The following is a 20,718-nucleotide window of genomic DNA, read 5'->3' on the forward strand; positions in this document are numbered from 1 at the left end:
TTACACATGTGTATAATTGTTATAAAATATTCATCCCATATTGTCGTTGAATGTTCATACTATGAATTTGTTATTAAATCATAGGTATATCCCTGGCAGAATACAAAGCAGCAACAAGAGGCGGAAGAGAAATTCACTTTCTATGTGCAGAATGTTGCAGAAGCATTCCCACTATTCATAGTGTGCCTGAGGACGAAAGGGTATCACATGTTGACCCAGATTTAACACAGGTATTCGCTCATAACAAATGCTTTCCGTTTTCTGAATTTCAGTTATTTTTGTTGATATTGTATCACAAAGATTACTCAATCTTTCTGTTTATGTTGTTTGAACACATAAATGTTTCTCCTTTCTCAACGGCCTACTGAGGAAATGCAGTGGCATTTATGGACCAAATGCATGAACGTTGCTCATTTGATGTCTTTCTGATTGTTGGAAATGTTTCAACCCTTGTTTTTGAAAAGCTTGTTTGTGTGTGAAAGTTACTGTGTGTTTGTAATGTTTTACCATTATTATATTTTTTAAATGTTTGATAATATTCATCATTTACGGACCAAATGCCTGCCTGAAAGTTGCTAGATTGAATTGAAATAAATTATTGCTCATTTGTTGTTTTTTCTTCTGATTGTTAGAAATGTTTCAACCATTGTGTTTAAAAGCTTGTTTCTGTGTGAAAGTTTGTGTTTAATTATTACGGATGTTTGAAATGTTTGATAATATTCATCATGGCTCATTACAACCTGTGTTTGTAATGTTTTAAAAGTATTAAAGATGTTGGAAATGTTTGATAATATTTTGTGAAAGTTTGTGTTAATTATTACGGATGTTTGAAATGTTTGATATTATTCATCAAGGCTCATTACAAACTGTGTTTTAAAATTATTTTTAAAATGAGTTAATAAATGGAAATGTTTGATAATATTTTGAATTGTCTTTTCATTCATAAATCTGTGTTATTTATTTAATTTAATATGCTAAAATTGATGCTCTGTATGTTTTCAATAAAAACAAATGTTAGTATCGTGAGTCTGTAATTGTTATAAATTATGAATAAAATTATGAATATAACACATTTCTATCTTTATTTTTTCCCCCATGTATTATTCGTTTTGTGTATTCAGCATTCCTTTTAAAGTCAAAAATGTTATTTAATACATTTTTTTCACAAAGAGTATTATATATATGACAAAATATTTCGTTGCACGCTGTCATTTAATTTGGGGCGAGTTGTCTTTTATTTGGGGCGAGTTGTCTTTCGATTGGGGCGAGTTGTCCAATATATTTGGGGCGACTTGTCCAGATTTTCGGGGCGACTTGTCCTGGGGCGAGTTGGCTTTGGGGCGAGTTGTCTGGTAACCATGTATAAATCGTTTGCTGATCAAGAGTAGCAGCTTGGGTCATTTAAAAATTGTACAACAAACGGTTACATGAGGCGATAATTTAAAGTATGTTTACGTTATGAGTCCTAGTTGATCATTGTGACATGCCATCATTGTTTCCGATGTAATGATAACTTAGACTTGGGAAGAACCGGCGTTGTACTGGTACGATATAACGAGTCTCGCTCTGGGAAAAGCTGACGCTTAATGCAAGGGGACGTAATGCAATGTGCGGTTTATGACGCACGGTTTAGTGAATAAGTGTCTGGGATCCTACCATTTTGATTATGTATTGTAGAAACTCTACCTCATATGCAGGGGTAAAAAAAGATATGCTGATTTAAAATAAGACTAGGCTATCGAGTTTATTGTGAGCCTTTAGTTATAACTTATACACCGCAGTTTCAATACGTATTTTTAGTTGTATGTAACAACTAACAGCAGTAAGAACTGTACAGGAACTTATATTTGCCATACAGATTGTTTGTGTTAGTGATCATTAGAAAACCATCCGATTCTGCTAACGTACTTCAGGTAATGAATTTATTTATTCTGATTAGAAACTGAAAGAAAAGAAGCTGCTGTTCAGCCTGTTGTATTGTCCTTACATTTAGCAACTAATAATCATTTTTGGCATAACGCGAGTAATTAAGTTTCTTTACTATAGTGTTTACGTTTTTTATAATGCAAAACTGTTTGATAGAATTAAGAACATGATATTGAAGCGATATATGCGGAATGTTATGTTCGTAACATTTGAACCATATTAAACCTTGTTTGAAAGTAAAAAAAAATACTTTAAAATTAAACAAACAGATGTTTAAATCTATATGCCTATGACGACGCTGATCACGAATTCGTTGGAATTTTTAAAATATCTAAAGCCGTTCAAACGTTATCCGTTTTTAAAAAAATAACTAAAAAATACATATGTATCATATAATACAAAAAAATAATATTTTTTTTGTTTTTTAATAAAACATAAACAGTTTATAGTGTTGTTTAAAAGTTTGAAAAAACAAATGAAAAAAAAGAAAAAAGAAAAAAGTTATAATCAAAACATATTTTGCATTAAGCACCCTTTTCATAGACCGTCCCATTTACGTGCACAATTGAAATAATTAAGAATAAGCTGATTAAATAAATCACAATATAAGAGCATCAAATACAACGCTGAACATTACTGTATGCATATTTTTAACAATACAGAAGTTTTGTAACTGAAGTAAGTTCATATGAGCGTGAATGCTGAGGACCTATGGATAACCCATAAAGCTGAAAGCTTATTTTCAATGGGGTCCATAAAACACACACACTGAAAAAGCAAAGTGATTCAAAGATACATAACCATATGAACAAACAAACATTAACTATTAACAAAACTAAGACATAAATAACTCTTTTAGACTTTAATTCTATTTGACCAGTTTTGAACCATCTGTTTCAGAAAATGGCATCATGGACTGGATTATCTGGATATCCAAAAGAAATTGCCACTGGAAACTCTGTTGATAAAAAATTCATTTGCAACAGATGTGGCAATATTTTACGAGAACCAGTGCAAGCGACCTGTGGGGACAGGTTTTGTAGAGGATGTGTAGAGGTTTTGTTTCAGTAAGTGGAAGTCAGTTATATCGTCAATGTGTTATATGATATGTTTGACAGTAAGTGTGACTGTGTCAATGTACAACTTACGGAAAACAGTTAAACCCTAAGCTGTATCAACAAACGTGACCATAATGGGCATTCATCTGTTGTCAATCCTAATAATGTTTGAACAAATTATGCCATAAATTTGAAATATGAGACCAGAGTCACAAGAATATTGTATGTCTTATGATTATAATTATACATTTTTTGAACAGTTCAATTTAACTGTTGCGGTTATGAAGACAGGTAAAATGTAGAACAGTAATTTACAGTTGAACATACCGGTACACACAGCGCTCTTTTCTTCAAATGATTCCATCCATTACCGACCGTTGGTAACTGAGATAAAAGATACTTAAATTTGAGTACGCGGTAAAAACTTGGACTGAATGCAAACAATTGTTGGGTTTGTGACTGCGGTTTTGGTTTTGTGACTGAGGTTTTGGTTTTCAGACTTGGATTACTATGGGTAGGGTATTTGTGTACACACTTGAATTAAGATAGGGTGTGATAACATTTTTCAGTGAAACCGGTTTATAATTTAGAAATATCATTTGAGATAAAGTGCTCACAGGGTTGTTATGAGTTGTATATCTGTTGTCATGTGTCCTGATGAGTCTGCCCGTAAAAACTTGAATAAATATAGAGTGTTCCAACACATGACCAATTATTAATACAGTGACATGGATCCATAATTGAGAATAAGCATTTAAGCTCACATTCACGAGTGCTCACAGTGTATTGATCAGTCTGTGTCGTACAGCCTGTGTCATGTGTTTGCGATGTGGGTCATAAACTTGTTTCTTCTTACCATTTAAGAGAGGCGACAATAGAAGGTCACTTGAGTCAAAATACCTGAGCACTTAAGTTAAGAAACCATAATTATTAGGTATTCAATCTTGATTAAAATGTTTATCATGACAGTTTTCAATCCATGTTTCATGTTAGGGTCAAAAGGGGTAAAAAACTAGGTCACTAAGTCATAACCTAGAAAAAAAAATGTGTTAACACTCTAGAAACCACCATTTATGATTCAATCTTGATGAAACTAAGTCAAAATGCTAAGTTTTTATGCCATGTTGAATTTATGGTAGAGGGGTGGAATCCTAAAAAACATTGCAACATTGGTGTTAATGTTTAAATTGTCAACACCTTGGCCAAGGTTGAATTTAGGGTAAAGTGGAGGCAAAAGATACAAGTAGCTCACCAGGTAAAATCTTTAAGGAACCTTGTTATCAGGCCAGAAACATTTACATGTACCATTCAATCTTGATTAAATTTTGTCAAGATGGTAATCTTGACAATATTTAAGCCAATTTTCTAGATCCAACATGAAAGCTTTACAGTCTGAGTTTCTGAAATTGGTTTTCTGACATTGCTAGTTGTTTGATTCATGTATAGAACAAAATAGAATAAAACTGAAACACCTTACACATAACAAACATCATTACCATTGGTTGGTTTTACCAATCTCATTTTTCAACTAATGACATGTCTGTTCTGATTTTGGTTTTCCAAAATAGTTAACTTCCTCAGACACATTATCTCACAAAATTTGAATGGATAGCAGATTAAAATTGATAAACTAGAGATTAGCATGTATAATAAGTGATCATTGAAACTCCAGTATGTTTATCAGATGAGAAATTCTTGTTAACATCTGTTTGTATAGTTTTTGGCAAACGCTCATATTGCTTATACAACCCAGGACACACAAAACAAAGTTAAACATTCAAATGCCATTATAAGCTGTTTAAATGGTCCTATAGCAAATTATCAAAACACCGTTCTTTAAAACATTAAACTTTCATGCTCTAAACCAATTTATGAAATAATGTTTGTTTCTTATTATCTTTTTAAATAAATAAATCTGGAAATATGTTTTATGTAGAATATTAAGTTTCGGTAGACCACAAAAATTTGAGCGTAATGTTTGTATTTGTGTGGTGTCAGTTTTCTGTCTGCGGTTATCAGTACATCTTTTTGGTATTCATTTCTTTTCATGGTACCTCGCAATGTGAATTTGTAGTTCATCAATTCACTTCCTTCTTAAGCAAGTTATAATTGAATATTCAAATTGTTTTGTATCTCAGTAATGTTGTTCTTCGGGCAAATTAATCCTTGATTCACAAATAGACAGTTTTCCAATTTTTGCGCAGTAAAAAAAAAACAACCAAAAAACCAATGTTGACTACCTGTACTTGAGCGAGTGAAATACAACTTAAGAAGAAAAAACACACGGAAAAAATAATTTTGTTCATATGTATACTCATGATTTGGAATTAATTACTAAAGAATCTGTCAATAAGGTGGTTCTTATTTTCCACGGCATGCAAACCCATCCTGTATTCTAACATTGCTGTTAAACATTGAAGTATTCAGATTCATTAATTCAGATTTTGAAATTTCGATGACTTAAACTTTTGTGGTATTTCAAATACTTGGAACTAATTCAGGGGTCAGATTTACCTCCATTTTTGGGGGCCCCAATTCTGGCCCATTCTCTTAAAGCAAAACATATACATTTTTCCTCCCAATATTAACAGAAATCCTCTCTCAAAACTAAAAATAATTATCAGAATTTATTAAAACAAGTATTAAATGCTTTAAAATCAATCCATGTGTTTATTCTGAAAAGGGATATCTATTTGATGTTACTAAATATCATTTTAAATAAATAAAAAAGATTATGGAATTCCCCCCTTTGTAATTGTATTGTGCATACAAATGATTTCCTTAGGACCCATTCCCTGTCATGACCAGTTTATGAAACCATCAATGGATTCCCAAATGTAAAAATATCAGTGGAATCCCAGTTTTGGTATTTATAATGCGCATGTCATTTGCAATTTATATTCCTGGATAATCATTCACATAATGTGGAAAAAGCAGCACTGAACCAACCACAAATTTTCAACACTTGATTTTTAACGTATATCTACTTTTAGAAGCAAGCAATCTATTCAGGGAAAATAGTGTATTTTGGTGAAGTTCAATATAAAATTACGTCTTTTGTATTGCTTTGTCTCTTAGTTATAAGTCATCATAAGTCATCATTTGTTTGCAAATTGCTCTGAAATGGCCCTTCTGCTTCATGAACTGTAAACAAGCTACATAATTTCAAAACCTATTAAGATAAAAATATATTATTTGAAAAAAAACACTGACCTGAAACTTTTATATGAACAGTTAAAAGTTGCATTTTCATCAAAACATGAGATCTGATTGATATTGATTTTCCTTTCATACAAATATTTCTATTTATCCATATATCTGTTAACAGCTTACCAGTAATTTTTATTCCGTAAGAATTTATTTTTTTGATAATGGTTGTAGCTAACAAATTATTATTCAGAGTAAGTTTTTTGTGAAAATTTAAGAGCAGTAACTCTTCCTTTCATGTGCTACTTCAGACTACCTGTAAATGAGTTGTCTCCCATGTCATTTACACTGCTTATAACAATGCAGTTAAGAGCTGGTGAAATAAATGCTAGTAAAATTTCAGTTAGGTATTCGTTCAGTCTAGTGCATATTTAAGCTCTTTACTATGAATAATTAATTGATAAATAATAATAAGAAATAAAATAAACTGATAAGTTGATAAAGCAATTCAAGTGATTAAAAGTTTATAGTACACAGGTTTAAAAAAATATTATTATACACAAATAACATGTGCATCTCTTCAAGGTAGTTAAGCTTCCCATAAAGCTTCATTGAATTCCAGTCAGTAGTTGGGGGGACAAGAATTGCACTATATGTACAGTTTATAGAAAATTTCAAAGGGCCATAACTCTGTGAAAATTCATCCGACCAGAACCGGCTGATAATATGCACATCTCCTCTTGGTAGTGAAGCTTCCCATAAAGTTTAATTGAATTCCGGTCATTAATTGCTGAGAAATAGCCTGGACAAAAATTGTGCATTGACGGACACACGCACGGACAGTCGAAGCAGCGACTATATGCTCCCCCCAAAAAATTTTGGGGGAGCATAAAAACACCTGTTTTGTTCTAAGTCCCTGGCTACCTTGAAAATATTACTCACTACTCAAATTTTTATAGAGAACACTGAATATTGCTTTTTCATAATCTATATATAGAGAACATTATGTGAGTTTTGGATAAATATCAAGTGTATCATGCGAGGCTTAGAACCATGTTAGCGCGAGGCTTGCCGATTTCTATTTATCCTATTATTTCCTCCCTTTTTCCATTAATAATGATAAAATATCGCATTTTTTGACGATTTTATCTCTCCGTAGTGGACAAAACCATATTCTCCAATTTTTGGAAAACCCCAAATCTGATCTAAGACTAGCTATAGTATAAAGCTTAAGTTTATAAGATCGTTGTTTTATTTATCGATTTTCATCTGGTAATAAGATAAATAGACATTCAAGTAAACCAGCTCAAGTTGCAACATTTTTATTGTTTGTTTATAAGTTTTGTCGTTTAACGGCCTTAAAATGTTTCTTTGAATGCTGCTGTCCATACAAAAAAACAACAGTTATCTTAAAACAAATCATTTCCTTATTGAAACTTTCTCAAGTGTTCTGCAGTAAACTGTTAGGGTAACATATAATGATAAATAAAATATCCGAACCTGTTTGCAAACAAATCCTTTAGGCTTATTGTTCACAGTTACTTTTAAACACTGTCATATCTAATCCAACACTGGTTATAATTGCACAACACAGCTTTAACGGGTTATGAAACCGTCTGTAGTAGGTGTATAAATTGGGGAGCCTAGAAGTCATGGTTTACATTGGTTACGTGAACTACGTGAACTACCGGTAGTCTGACTGGGACCTTAGGTGACATCAGCAGTCTGGGCTGATGGTTTATTATAATCTCTGAAGACATTGCATAATTAAGCTGGGTACCATTTTTTAGCTGGGGCCATTGCATGAGTGATGTATTTATTTGCATGAGAGCTTTATTTGATTGTTTAAGCACCATTAAAGTTGAGTTTTTCACCACCTTGATACTTGTAGGGGGTTTCTTGTGGTATTTGGAACTGCATGTTTCAACAGTCAGTGCAATGTGGAATAGGTTGGTGTTGTTGTTGTTTATACAGTGCAAAAAAATTAAATGATAAATTTAATTTTAATGATTTTAATAGGTATGCAATTAGGTCATATTTCTAGAATTTTATCAACAAACTTGCAAAATTTGATCCACATTTGCCCCCCCCCCCCTTCCCCCCACCATACATCCCCCCCCACAAACACGCCCGAAAAACAAGAACACCACATTTCAAAAAGCAGGGCTTTTCACCCTTATAAAACTGGGGCCGCAATTTGGCCCCTTCCCAATTGAAAATAAGGTCATTTTTTCCCAAAATTGATAGAGGAATTTCCCTTATTGTAAAAAAAATATTTTTTTTTTATATTACATATTGGGCATCTCCCAAATTGAAAGCAATCAGCTTTAATATGATTCAGAATGCACCACAATGTGTCTTTTAATACTTCTGCACAATGAAAAAGACCCTGTTTCAAAAACTTTTTTAAACACAGTCTTCCCAAAATGAGCAGTTATCGCGCATGAAATTCCCAATTTGAAAGGCTTAAGGGCCTCTTCCCAATTTCCTGACGAAAAGCCCTGAAAAGTTATATTTTTTGTTCTGATTGATGTGGTAATTGGATACAACAGTTATTATATATATATAATTATGCTAGCCTTTTTTCACCAATTGGGAAAAGTACCAGTACCAGTTTAAAGGGATCTTTTCACGGTTTGGTAAATTTACAAAATTGAAAAAAAGTTGTTTCAGATTCGCAAATTTTCGTAATAGTTATGATATTTGTGAGGAAACAGTATTACTGAACATTTACCATATATTAAGTCCAATATAGTCATTATATGTATCTTTTGACGATTTGAAAACCTAAAAATTATAAATCGTTGCAACGCGAAACGATTGAATGATTTTGAGAGTTCTGTTGTTGTCGTTGAAATTTACGAAACTACGAAGATTGCTTATATAAGGTATAAAATACTTTAACTGTGTATACCCGGCGGAATAGCCGAGAGGGCTAATGCGTTTTTACTTCAGACTAACTCCAGGACTCCGTGGGTCACTGGTTCGAGCCCTGGTGCCGGCTACTTTTTTTTCCTTTTTTTAATTTTATTCTTGATTTTTTACTGGAGCTTTTAAGATCCAATGTTTACATTTATCAATATAAAGCATTTAATGACAAACTTCAAAATATGCCAAAATCTGTGAAAAGGCCCCTTTAATTGGGAAAAATGGGAGCGAAAAAACATGCAATTGGGAAAAAATGGGTCATGAAGTCTTCATATTGGTAAATTGGTGTATTTGATTTTTTTGCACCCAAGCCATATAGCTGCATAAGGAAATTAACTAAATGTTGCATTTGTTGTTGAAACCTTCAATTGGTAATTTGTTTGACCGCAATTTGGAAATTTGTAGTTTAGTTGGGAAAGTGCCATTTTCCGGTACTTCATAAAGCAGGAAAAAAATCGCTGAATTATGCATATTTGGTATGGATGGCATGTCCATTGGTGAGTGCAGGGCGATTCCTAGGCCAGGTGTTTAGTGGGGCCAAGGCCCCTGGAAGGTCTTTTTTACCAAAGTCGGACATTTATTTGTTTGATATTGTCCGTCTGTCACAAACCTTTCTGGGCTATATCTCAGAAAGTATGAAAGATTTCAACATGAAACTTTGGGGTTTATAATTATATATCAATGAGCAGAAGTGCAGTGCATAAAAACAATTATAACCTTACACTTTGTTATTTTACAGGCAATACCCTGTTCATCCATCTGCACCCATCAATAAACAAAATTTATTTGGTGCAGAATATCAACACAACAACTTTGCTTGAGTTTTTTCTTTTTTCAGAGCTAGATCAAGAAAAATGTTTTATTAAGATATGGCATTGTTTTTATTATAAACAAAATGTTGCCAGGCTGTTCTGTAAAAAAGTTGATAAAGAAGTCAAAGCCTTTTGTTAGATCGAATGTAAAACTTTGTTTTCCATTTTGTCTGTAATACTTATGTACACTACAGTTTTTCATATAATGTTATCTTAAATGATGTTGTCTTAAATGATGTTGTCTTAAAACATTAAACAATGACTGACTCCATCAGAGATATTTTTTTACTTTTCAGAAAATATAAGTTATACATTACTAAAAGTGTACTACATCTACATGTACAAATGAAGGTGTGATTTACAGTAAAGTGCACACGTTTTCCCCAGTTTCCCTCACTACTTGGCGGACACACCCATGGAGGGAGATTAAGAATGTCCCGCGATTCGCGGAGTTTGCATGATTGGTGCCGCCGAGGTTAAGGATCGGCAAATTGATAAGCCGACGCGGCGGCCCTCGGCGTTGGGCAATGCGGAGGAAACTCCGTGTTTAACGAGATAACGATCAATTTAACTTTGTTTGACTTCCTGATTTTCAAATAAAATAACATTCATTACAAGTACATATGTATATAAAATAATGACACTCAAAACAATGTATTACTGGTAATTATCATTTTGACCAGTCTCCAAATACGAGATTGCTCGCCCGCTAAGTTGTGTTTTCATAAAACGCTTTATCCATTACTCTGACAGTCTTTGTTTGTCGGACCATGTGGCCGCAATAAACGAAATCTAATTGATTATTTCGTGAGTTTGATTGGTCAATTATGGACCAAATCGGCAGAATGACATTCACACATGTTACTCCCTTTTGTCAAAACACCAGAGACAGCAGTCTACACAATAGGTCAGTAGACAAGCTTTGCGTGTTTTCATAACGCCAAACACTTAATCCAGTTCCGTCCAGATGTTCTCTTTAATCAGTATACAGTACAATAAGTGTTTCAATAATTACTCTACTAAAATACCTTAACCATAAAGATACAGCGTGTTTGAATTTAAATTAATTTGGAGGAAATATCAAATTATTCGCGATATAATTGTGTTAAAAAATACCAAAGAACCTTTTAACCGAAATCAACAGAATTCAGTGTTCTCTTCGCTACAAAGTTTGTATAAAAAAATCAATACACGCACACTTTCCAGGCATAAACCTTGAACTTGTACATTGCAGCATAATTTTCGCGCGCTTTTGTCGGGAAATATATGATGACTGTATATTTGAAGCATTTGTATGCGTCGTGTTAACATTAAAAATCGGAAGCGTGTTTCGGATTACAAACTATTATTCTCATTTGGAAATTTAACGGAACGTTTATTCTTGTGTTATATGTGTTATGAATTAAATATTAATTTGTCAAAACGCTTTAGGTGTCGTATATTCATTCATATTGTAGAGGTACCTGTGAATAAAAACATATATTAATTTGTTAAACAATTGTCTTTATTTTTATAAGCCACAGTATTTAAACAATTTTTAATTACAAAGTTTTTATTTTTGGCATGCACAGTAGCACACTGCTACCGCGATGTCGCGCGGCGGTGTCCTGATAAGAACGGAAATTGTCTGCATTTACCGACTAGTCTTAAGTAATAAGCGCCGCGGGTATGAGCTAACTCGGCGGAACACACAATAAAATTGAGCCGCACTCTGTGAAAAGGGGGTTTAATGCATGTGCGTAAAGTGTAGTCCCAGATTAGCCTGTGCAGTTCGCAGAGGCTAATCAGGGAGGACATTTTCCACCTAAACTGGATTTTTGCTAAGAAAATACTTTCTTTAAATGAAAAATATCATAAAAGTGGAAAATGTCGTCTCTGATTAGCCTGTGCCGACTGCACAGGCTTATCTGGGACAACACTTAACTCACTGCATTTAACCCCTTTTTCACAGAGCACGACCCAATTCTTTTAAAATACGCTCATGGACAATTACACCTGTCAAACTGATATCAAGCCTCGTAAATCTGCAAGTATTGCCCTGGGTGCAATTGTTGGGATGTACTAGGAAAAAAAATCTAGATCATCAATCACATTTTCTTGCATAAAAAAAAAAATAAACCAACAAATAACTTTCTTGCATAAAAAGAAGGATATCTATTAGTACCTGAATTTAAATCACTGATTGTAATCGTAAATGTTTCAGAGATGGGGCAGAACAAAAAGAGTGTCCTAGACCAAATTGTATGGATGAAGATGACAGCACTCAGAGGAGTGTTATCAGTAAAGCAGAGGTAATGATATAACATCAATATTTTTTTGTCATGAAATTCCCATGTTCAATCAAAAATTAGCATTTTAATTTATTTGCAATCATATATTTGCGTTATCAAACTGACATAAAATGACAAATTTCAGGTTAATTTACCTTAAACTAAAAAATTTGAGCCATGCTCTGTGAAAAGGGGGTTTAATGCATGTGCGTAAAGTGTTGTTTCAGACAAGACTCTGCAGTCCGCACAGGCTAATCAGGGACGACACTTTCCGCTTTTATGATATTCTTCGTTTGAAGAAAGTCTCTTCTCAAAAATCAAGTTTTTGTGGAAAGTGTCGTCCCTGATTAGCCTGGGCAGACTGCACAGGCTAATCTGGGACGACACTTTACGCACATGCATTAAACTCCCTTTTCACAGAGCACGGCATTTTATGACTTGAATGACAAATTTAAGGTTAATTGTTGTTAAACTAAATATATTTGTATACACTTAAAATTATCTTTTCATGACTTGAACTGGCAAGTGTGTCTTTTTGCATAGTGAGAAGAAGATAAATACACATGAACAAATGGCTCTATATTGTGCACTTTTTCAGGTTAATACTTAACCCTTTAACACTTAGATACGTATTTTTACGCATTTGTAGTCCTTTAGAAAGTTAAATTTAATTAAAGGCCTTTCTTACTAGATTCAAGTTTTAAAGGCTTCATTTCCAAATCTTAGATACTGGTGAGTAACAAACAGCATAAAACCTGAACAGACTGTGAGTTACTCGTAGGTTGTTCTGGTTTTATGCTGTTTGCACATAGTCATTTTCACTTTGCTTCTTATAGGTGGGAGGGTTAAAGGATTTTAATAATATTGATAAACATAACAAATATTGAAGTTAGAGTAGCAAATGTTGGAATCCTAAAATTCAGTAAGACACATGTATTTTGTGCTTAAACACAGTTTTGAAATCACAAGGAAACAATTACACACATGTTAGCAACCTACCAATTGACACAACTTTCTGAATGAGAATCTGCATCAAACTAACCTGAACACCTGTGAAATATGATGAGCAGCTGAGAAAAACTTTTACTGCGAAAAAAAAGTCGCCTATGCTTTTTTTATGCTCCTTACAACAGCTCCAATACAGTGCTCAAGCTAGGCCTAGATTGAAGGGCGCCCCGCCCTGCCCTTCCGAACCTCCCCCCTGCCCTTCCTAGGGCCCCCCTGTCCTTCCGAAACCTCCCCCTGCCCTTCCGAACCTCCCCCCTGAACCCCTAATAACATATAAATAAACATGTGACAGGAAGCATTCCAGAAACGCCAACGCGCTCGAAAGTGTCTTTTTGACAAAAAAGCCCCTCCCTGCCCTTTTCAAATCCCAGCTGGAGCACTGCACTATATATTTTGACTTCAAGACAGAAGTCAAATTTCAAATACAATATTTATTATTCATTATTCAGCAGACGTAAAACTTGAATGTTGTCGTACTAACTCATCATAGTTAACTGTATACATCAACGCTTGCTGCCATTGTTCTTATGCTGTATAGACCAATAACATCACATCTTTTCTATGATCCAGATTTTAGCGAGCATGTGTTGTTTAATATGTGAGTTACATTGGTAGTTTCAAACCAGTGTTGTGGAATATGGAAGCAACAACAAGCACTATGTTAAATAACTAAATTTCAATATCTGGGCACTCATTCTCATTCTCTGAACCCCAATTGTAAGGGGCTTGATATTTGGTTTGTAACATTGTATGTTGGCCCTCTACAAAGTTTGTGCAAATCATTCCCATGGAATCAAAATTGGCCCTTCATTAGGGGTTACTTGTTTCTTAATATTTATTATATTAATGAGTTAGAATTGTTCCAATACTGTCTCAGACCATATCAAAGCTGTGTCTTACAGAGTAAACACTTTTTATTCCATCCCTTTATTGCCCCTTTGAAAGTAAAAGTATATACAATTCACATACTTTAAATATTAACTCATTCTGAGTTCTACACTGATACTTCCTGGCACAAAGTTCCCAGTTTGTTTCACGTTACTTGCGTGACAACAGCATTTTGTTGTCTTACAGATTTTTCCTGACAATGCTATAAAGCGCGAGATCAACCGCATGAAAGTACATTGTATCAACAAAGACTGTAAATGGAATGGAAAGTTCAAGGAATATGAGGTAAGTCATATTTATAATTGTTTTAAGCTCACCTGAACACAATGTGCTTATGGTGAGCAATTGTGATCTCCTTTTGTCAGTCGTGCGGCGTCAATATTTGCCTTGTAAACACTCTGTAGGCCACATTTATTTTCCGATCTTCATGAAACTTGGTCCGAAGTTGAAATCTTCCCAATGATATCTTGGACCAGGTCAAAATGGGGTCTGGTTGGTTGAAAAACATGGCCGCCAGGGGGCGGGGCTTGTTTCCTAATATGGCTGTAGTAAAATCTTGTAAACAATCTAGGGATAACATTTATTGTCTTATCTTCATGAAACTAATTTAGAAGATTTGTTCAAATGATATCTTGGACAAGTTTGAAAATGGTTCAGGTCGGTTAAAAATATAGCCGCAAGAGGGTGGGGCTTTTTTCCTTATAGGACTATAGTTAAACCTTGTTAACACTCTAAAAGTTACATTTATAGTTCAATCTTGTTGAAACTTGGTTAGAACTTTTTTGTTCTATTGATAACTTCGGCTGCACAGAACAGGTCAGTTCCTTTGTATCTCAGGTGAGTAACTTTGGGCCTTTCAGGCCCTCATGTTTAATTTTTATGCCCCCCTTAGAAGAAGAAGGGGGTATATTGCTTTGCTCATGTCGGTCTGTCGGTCCGTCCACCAGGTGGTTGTCAGACGATAACTCAAGAACGCTTCCCTTCTCGAAATAAAATACGCTTTTTAACAAAATACACTTTAAGAAGTGCATTTATTCTGCGCTTTCTCCAAAAAAGTGTATTTTTTCTGCGTCTTTCGTTTTAAAAGTACACTTAAGTGCATTAAAGTGTATTTTTCGAAATTAGAGCGCGTTTTTTCATAATCTTTTGAATTGCCAAGTGTATTTTTTCTGTACTTTTATATGATTGAGTGCGTCTTTTCAATGGAAGTGTATTTTTAACTATATCTTTTCCAAGACAGTGTGTCTTTTCAATTTAAGCGTATTTAAGTGTATTAATAAGTGTATCTTTTCTGGGTCTTAACATATTTTATACTTTTCATACATTATATATTAGTAGTAAAAATTTTGTAGTATTTACAAAAACAACACAAATACAAGTGTTATGTATGACATTATCAAATGTTTATTGATTATTTGAAAACATCAAGAAAATAATACTATTCATAATAAATTTTTTAACAACAATGCTTAACAGCTTTAAAAAGCACAAGTTCAACTAAATCAGGCTGTGGGTCACATATTAAAAATATTGAACGTGTCAAAAATATTATGTGGGCTTCTGGCAAGCCCACATAATATTTTTGACACTTTCAATATTTTTAATATTTAAATTATATTTTCTCAAATTTCTTATACTGATATTTAACCCAAATAAAATTAATATCTACCACATTGTCTACTAAACACATTTTTTAAAGGCAATTAAAATAATATTTATAATAGAATTATAATTTTCTAACACCTTTCAGTATGTCAAATTGAAATATTCACAAATAAATATAATATGCTAAGGGTTATGTGCATGTATTGTAATTTGTGATTTCATAAACAATAAACAGATTGTCATTTCTCAGTAATGATATTCAATTTAAGGTCACAAAGAGAAGAATTGTTATCAGTGATGTGTATTATTCCATTAATATTTTGGTGCTGAAATTTGCCTTTATCAGTAGATATATCTCAAGCTGACACAACAGATAAAAGATCAGCTCTCCCCCAATTAAATCAAATATGCATCATAAACACTAATCTCTTACCAGTGATGCAGCAATGCCTAACAAAGGGGTGCATATCATCTGCATACTTTTGATTGGTTGATAGTTTTTGTTTTGAAAAGAAGCCACTTTTGATTGGTTAAGGGCACAGGAAGTAAATTTGTTTAAACAAGCAGGTGTCAGCAACTGATAATGAGCTACATTTTTAGACATGATTTAGCAAATTAAGATTTTAAATTGTACTTGTAGTGTCAAATGTCTTGAAATACTGTCAGCATGAAGTATTGTGTGATGAAAACAAAGTGTATTTACTACAATGTAGTAAATCAAAGGAGGTCCAAAGTGGCTGGATACTGAAGAACAGTTGTAACAGGTTTGTATTTTTATTTCTGCATCCCTTTTTTAATTAAGTTCATTGAATTAATTATGATCATTATCATGTTTATGTATTGTCTCTGGTATAAGGATAAGTAAATGCATTGTAATTTTAAGGAAAACTAACACCAATTGAAACAAAAATAGATAAATATACAAATTAAAAAGTGTTAATGTTGTGTACAGTGAATTATTATGGCTGTGTTTTATGGTTATTGTCATCTTAAACTTTATTTATAGCTAAGTCTGGTCATTATTGAATGGACTTCTTTCCCTCATATTTCAATGAGAACTTTTATATTTTGATTTTAAAGGTAAAACTCTTGCCCCAAGGAAAGAATGTGCATTATCACCTGCTAAAAAAGGAAGAAACAGGGGGATACTGACTGATGTATGGACTTTAACACCAGGTTTTTACCCTTCAAGAGTTGGCCAACTAGAGTGAAGCAGGAGAGTGGGCTGTGCTTGACTAAGAAAAGCTGGATTTGTTGAGAGGTAAAACTATACAGGTTATTGCATTTAAAATGCATCACACTTCCAGCCAGTCCAGACAGCCAAATGAGACCACGCATCTTAGTTCATTTTCAAACTGTATTGTCTACAAAACGCTATTTCTTTGATGATAAGAGTTTAGTCACATGTGATCACAGGATTAAAAAATTGCAAAAATAAACAAACAAAAACAACAAGCAAACAAACTTGCATTGATTTAAATTTCTAATTATAATCGCAACAAGATTACCATTACAGCAATATTTCATAGTTAAGTGAAACAAAAACCTTACAATTTAACAAGTATGAAGAATGCCTCGCCCTTTTTATAGTGTGTGATATCATGTTTATCTTTTGCAGATCAATACGCATTCAAGATCCTTAAGAAGAGAAGGACACAAGCAACATCAGTGGTAGATGTCACTCCAGCCCCTGCTTTTCCGGTCTCGCCTGCTGCTTTCCAGGTCCCTCCAGCTGCCAAGATCAGGTCTAGGCACTGGCTGCAATCCAGGTCCCCCTGGCGGTTGCGGTCGTGTTCTCAAATGGCTGCTGTACTGGACTACTGGTTCCACCACCATATTCGGTCAAGGTCTCTCCAAATGCTGAAGTCCAGGTTCCTCCGGCCACTGCGGTTCAGGTACCCCCAACAGCTGTGACCTAGTTCTCTGCAGCAGCTGCGATCTAAATATATTGACCCACTGCGGAACACTGCGGTTAATCGTTTTTTCCATACAATCTTCCACAAATGCCTCATTTTATAATGAAGTGTACAATTCTTATGTTCATATTTGTTTGTGTTATAAAGATGATTTTCCTGCACATTGTGTTTTTTTTCCCTTAAAACTGCATGGGGCTATTACTTTTTTACTGAAACATATCAGCACAAAATTGTAAAAGACTTTAACATACTTTAATACAAAAAAGTGTTTAAACCCACAGGAAACCACCTTGCAAAAAACCCACAAAAACTTACTGAGCAGGTTATTGTGTGCCAAAACCTAGCGAGTGTGCGTTTCATTGTCCATATGCTTATAAATTTAATAATTAGAATGAATTATCTTTAATGTATTTTTTTTAGATATATAAACTCAAGAAACTTACATAATTTTTGCGCCACATTACAAGTTTATTTGAATTTGTGTCACTCCTAAGATTTTCCCACGGCCTCCGAATGTCTCTCTTACCCTCTGAAAGTGTTTGTGTTTAGAAATTATTTATAACGTTATTTTTAATAAATAAATCTATTTCAGACTATAAAATACTGTTCTAGCTGTTGATATGTCCCCTTTATAGTTAAAACTGAGATAACTTGTGAGTAAATAGTTGTAAATGGTTGTATATATTTCCAAGTTTGGAAAGTTATGTAGATCTCAAATGTGCTTTCATGTCCATAGTGCTTATATATTTAATAATAAGAACGAATTATCTTTGATGTCATTTTAGGTTTTTTCATATAAACTCGAAAAACTTACATAATTTGTGCGCCACATTACAAGTTTGGCAAGAAAAAATCTTTAACAATATTAAAAACCATGTGAGGATTGAGAAAGATTTAAAAAAAACTATTTTGCTATTTGACAATTTGGTAAGCCTACATGTATGTCTTTGTCTTTCAACATATTTTATTTGCCATTGTTATTTATTGTGATATTGTTTGAAAAAATTGTATATTGACATGTTTTTTTTCAATGCATTCTTTGTATGGAACAATGTAAACCAAAAAGTATAGGGACAGGGGGAAGCAGTTGCAGAGGAAAGCGGAAAAGCTTTTAAGCACCCATAGAATGGCCTTAACTACTTGTTTATTTTAAAATGATTTATGTGAATAAATGTGTTTATTTCAAAGTTTATTTGCTGTTGTTCTCTCAGATCATATTTAAACTGGCCACTTTTCATATCCAAATGAATGTTTTTTTTAATAGACATTTTCAAATATACACTTAAGTGCACTTTATACACTAAAAATACACTTGAGCGTTTTTTTTTCTTCAAAAAATACACTAGAGCATATTTAAAAAAAATACACTTGAGCGTATTTTTTTCCCCAAATTTTTCAAAAAATACACTAGAGCGTATTTTTTTCAAAAATACACAAGAGCGTATTTAAGTGTATTTTTTCATGTTTTCCTAAGTAAATTAAAACGCTTAAAATACGCTTCAAGTGTACTTTTTGGGGAACAAAAAAAAACGGTAAGCGAATTAATACACTTAAATACACTTAAGCGTATTAATTCACTTAAAAACACTAAAGTACACTTTAAAATACACACAAAAGTGCATTTATACACTCAAAAAGTGTATTATTTGAACAGAAAAATGCACTTGTTTAGTTAAATGCGCTTTAAAGCGCATGTTATTGGCACCATATTTTTTTCAGCAAAAAATACGGTGCCAATAACATGCGCTTTAATGCGCATTAAAAGCGCATTTAATGCGCATTAAATGCGCATTTAGTGCACTTTTTCGAGAAGGGTTGGGCCTAGGATCATGAAACTTCATAGGTACATTGATCATGACTCGCTGATGACCCCTATTGATTTTGAGGTCACTAGGTCAAAGGTCAAGGTCACAGTGACCAGAAATAGTAAAATGTTTTTTGAATGATAACCCAAGAACGCAAACGCCTAGGATCATGAAACTTCATGGGTAGATTGATCATGACTTGCAGATGACCCCTATTGATTTTGAGGTCACTAGGTCAAAGGTCAAGGTCACGGTGCCCGAAATAGTAAAATGGTTTCCGGATGATAACTCAAGAACGCATACGCCTAGGATCATGAAACTTCATGGGTAGATTGATCATGACTCGCAGATGACCCCTATAGATTTTGAGGTCACTAGGTCAAAGGTCAAGGTCACGGTGACCCGAAATAGTAAAATGGTTTTCGGATGATAACTCAAGAACGCATATGCCTAGGATCATGAAACTTCATAGCTACATTGATCATGACTTGCAGTTGACCCCTATTGATTTTGAGGTCACAAGGTCAAAGGTCAAGGTCACAGTGACCCGAAATAGTAAAATGATTTTCGGATGATAACTCAAGAACGCTTTTGCCTAGGATCATGACACTTCATAGGTACATTGATCGTGACCCGCAGATGACCCCTATTGATTTTCAGGTCACTAGGTCAAAGGTCAAGGTCACAGTGACAAAAATCGTATTCACACAATGGCTGCCACTACAACGGACAGCCCATATGGGGGGCATGCATGTTTTACAAACAGCCCTTGTTCATTTTAAGAAAAACAACAACACTGAAGCATGTTGAAAACCATGTTGTAACAGAGTAAACTTGGTGCATTAATGCAGAGCTCCAGATAAGGTTTTGGGTCAATTAGTTTTCACTACAAGATTTTTTTCGCAATTAGTTTTTTCCGAAATTCATCATTTTCAAATAGTTTTTAACCAGGTTTTCCGAAGGAAAAAACTGGTTATTAGATTGGCGAATGCGGGCGGGCTGGCTGGCTGGCTGGCGGGCTGGCTGGCTGGCGGGCTGGCGGAATAAGCTTGTCCGAGCCATAACTATGTCGTTCATTGTCAGATTTTAAAATCATTTGGCACATTTGTTCACCATCATTGGACGGTGTGTCGCGCGAAATAATTACGTCGATATCTCCAAGGTCAAGGTCACACTTTGAGTTCAAAGGTCAAAAATGGCCATAAATGACCTTGTCCTGGCCATAACTATGTCATTCATTGTGAGATTTTAAAATCATTTGGCACATTTGTTCACCATCATGGGACGGTGTGTCCCACGAAAGAATCACGTCAATATCTCCAATGTCAAGGTCGCCACGACTAAAAATAGATTTA

At 34.0% G+C, this 20,718-nt stretch overlaps 1 protein-coding gene and 1 long non-coding RNA gene across 3 annotated transcripts in view; both read left to right on the forward strand.

Annotated features, from left to right (window-relative positions):
• The first annotated feature begins 1,361 nt into the window (after positions 1–1,361).
• Positions 1,362–20,718, forward strand: part of LOC127838476 (TNF receptor-associated factor 2-like) — a 45,479-nt gene continuing 26,122 nt past the window's right edge. Inside the window, exons 1-4 of one of the 2 annotated variants that reach the window (XM_052366264.1) lie at positions 1,362–1,445; positions 2,827–2,993; positions 12,075–12,162; positions 14,224–14,322. In XM_052366264.1, the coding sequence (XP_052222224.1) occupies positions 2,830–2,993; positions 12,075–12,162; positions 14,224–14,322 (351 nt within the window). In that variant the 5' untranslated portion in view covers positions 1,362–1,445; positions 2,827–2,829. Of the gene's footprint in view, positions 1,446–1,774; positions 1,914–2,826; positions 2,994–12,074; positions 12,163–14,223; positions 14,323–20,718 lie in introns of those variants that run through there. The other variant, XM_052366263.1, reaches the window with a different exon arrangement.
• Positions 16,184–18,750, forward strand: LOC127838487 (uncharacterized). Its single transcript, XR_008029825.1, has 3 exons — positions 16,184–16,406; positions 16,723–16,903; positions 17,261–18,750. It is a non-coding gene; the product is annotated as an uncharacterized LOC127838487 (long non-coding RNA).

The sequence above is a fragment of the Dreissena polymorpha genome, chromosome 7 (assembly GCF_020536995.1).
Source record: "Dreissena polymorpha isolate Duluth1 chromosome 7, UMN_Dpol_1.0, whole genome shotgun sequence".
In the NCBI taxonomy this organism is placed as follows: Eukaryota; Metazoa; Mollusca; class Bivalvia; order Myida; family Dreissenidae; genus Dreissena; species Dreissena polymorpha.